This window comes from Equus asinus, chromosome X (assembly GCF_041296235.1).
Source record: "Equus asinus isolate D_3611 breed Donkey chromosome X, EquAss-T2T_v2, whole genome shotgun sequence".
Taxonomy (NCBI): Eukaryota; Metazoa; Chordata; class Mammalia; order Perissodactyla; family Equidae; genus Equus; species Equus asinus.
The window spans coordinates 29,446,584-29,448,954 of NC_091820.1; the positions used below are offsets into that span (position 1 = coordinate 29,446,584).

General features: G+C 47.2%; 1 protein-coding gene across 1 annotated transcript; it reads left to right on the forward strand.

Moving 5' to 3' along the window:
* The first annotated feature begins 404 nt into the window (after window positions 1–404).
* LOC106838990 (melanoma-associated antigen B16-like) lies at window positions 405–1,546 on the forward strand. Its single transcript, XM_070501738.1, has one exon. The coding sequence runs from the start codon at window positions 405–407 to the stop codon at window positions 1,443–1,445; it is 1,041 nt and encodes a 346-aa protein (XP_070357839.1). The 3' UTR covers window positions 1,446–1,546.
* The last annotated feature ends 825 nt before the right edge of the window (window positions 1,547–2,371 follow it).

The following is a 2,371-nucleotide window of genomic DNA, read 5'->3' on the forward strand; positions in this document are numbered from 1 at the left end:
AGGGGAGGTGACCCAGGCCCTATCGAATACTAAGGTATGAAACCTGAGTTAGGACTGATGAGACCACCCTCCTCAGATCAGAAATGGGTCTACAGAGCCCAACCACACCTGCCTAGTAGGAACCCTGAGGATTGTCAGCCTTGGTTGGCTGGCTGCACCTTGTTGTGTATTCAGACTTCCTACTCCATATTCTTGGGGGACACAGCAACTGGGAGGTCAGGAGACCCCTAAAGCTGTATGTCACTGTTGGCAGAAGCCCACTGGAGGCGGCTTATATCAGAGCCAGCACTGTGGAGCCTACCAACTGAGGTGACTCGCATCTGCCTTCTTGCCCTTAGGTGGTGATTCCCCGTTGCCCACCTTCCTGTCCACACTCCTGCCTTCTGCCACCGACAAGAGTCGTCATGTCTCAGCGTCAGAAGAATCCACGATGCTCACATGATCAACGCCTTCAGGTCCAAGGTACGACCCAGGACCTGGAGGTTGCTGAGATCTCCAAGGCTCTAGAGGAGACCTGTCTCTCCTCCCGTCCTCTAATGCCTGGCCATTCGAAGGAGCTTCCTGTTGCTGGTCTGCCCAGCTTTCCTGAGGGTTCTCAGAGTTTCTGCTCATCTTCCATTGCCATCGCAGCTGCCTCATCAAGCAAATCGGATGAGGGCTCTAGTAGCCAGGAAGAGAAGGATAGCACCTTCCAGGCTATCCCAGATCCCAAGAATGTGCCCAGAGATGCTCCAGCAGAGAAAGTGGCTTCGTTGGTGAATTTCTTGCTGCTCAAGTATCAAATGAAAGAGCCAGTAACCAAGGAAGATATGTTGAAGATTGTCACCCAGGAATATGAAGACCACTTGCCTGAGATCCTTCTGAGAGCTTCTGAGCACATCGAGATGATCTTTGGCCTTGATGTGAAGGAAGTGGATCCCACCAACCACTGCTATGGCCTCCTCATCAAATTGGGCCTCACCTATGATGGGATGCAGCATGGTGAACAGGGCGTCCCCAAGACCGGCATCCTCATCCTTATCCTGGGTGTGATCTTCATGAAGGGCAACCGTGCCACCGAAGAGGAAGTCTGGGAAGTTCTGAATGTGACGGGCATCTATTCTGACAGGAAGCACCTCATCTTTGGGGAGCCCAAGCAGCTCATCACCAAAGATTTCGTGAAGGAAGAATACCTGGAGTACCGACAGGTGGCCAACAGTGATCCTGCGCAATTTGAATTCCTGTGGGGCCCGAGAGCCCATGCCGAAACCACCAAGATGCAGGTCCTCGAGTTTATAGCCAAGGTTCATGCGACTGACCCAAGTTCTTTCCCATCTCAGTATGAGGAGGCTTTGCAAGATGAGAAAGAGAGAGCCCGAGCCAGAATTGCAGGCAGGGCTGTCTCTACTTCCCTGGCCACTGCCCGTTCTGGGGCCGGGTCTGGCCGTTTCTCCTACCCCTACTGAAGCCTGAGGCAGATTCTTCAAACACTTTGTGTTTGAAGAGGCAGTTAGTGTTGCTAGAATTTAGAAGTTAGTTCTGAGGTGGGGTTGAAAGGAACACAGTGTATATGCCTGTGTGTTCCTATATTACATGTGTAACTTGAAAAGCTGTTCTTTCATTATTTGACATACGTACTATTCAAACGTTGTTTCTTTTAATATAGATTTGATTAGCTTCAAAATCTCCAAGTTTATGAATGATATTGCTCAGACATTTAATGCTATAATGAGGTTTAATAGTAAGAGCTTTGTTATTTTGGAAAACAAATTGTGAAACCATCCGTCTTGTTTTGTCATCTGCAATAAGATAACATGGCATTGCTATAGGCATTTCCCTGCAAATGTGAAAGATATCATCTCTAAGATAGTTGGCATCAATAGAGAAAAATAGAGAAGAAAATCTAAGAGATATTCATATCTTGGCTCTCTAATCCCTTTTAGTTCTTGTTCTGTAAAAGTAAATGGTACATTCATGGATTTGCTTAGGTTTTCAAGAATGTATAACAAGTAAATCTTAATAAAGTAGACCTCACACTCACTGGCTCATGTATTCCCTAAACCTTCATTGAACACCTGTTCTTCTGGGAACACTGAACGAGTCCTGGGAGGCTCGGATTAATGACTCGGGACCTGCCCATAGAGTTTCACCATAGAAGAATGATAATCTTATAAGGACAACGGTGGGATCTTCTGATACCTAAAGGACAAGTGAAATGAAGGTGTGAATAAGTACAGGTGGACATTCCATCTGAGACAGTGAAATTGTTAATGGAGTTAGGCATGAGTCCGGGGCTTTGGGAAACTTCAGGTCCTTCAGTGGGAGTTAATTTTACATTAAACTGGATGGTGGGCCAGATGAGGCTGAGGGCATCTAGAGCAGGCACCAGACC

Coding starts and splice junctions, on each gene's coding strand:
- LOC106838990 (XM_070501738.1), top strand. CDS start 405: ATGTCTCAGCGTCAGAAGAATCCACGATGCTCACATGATCAACGCCTT.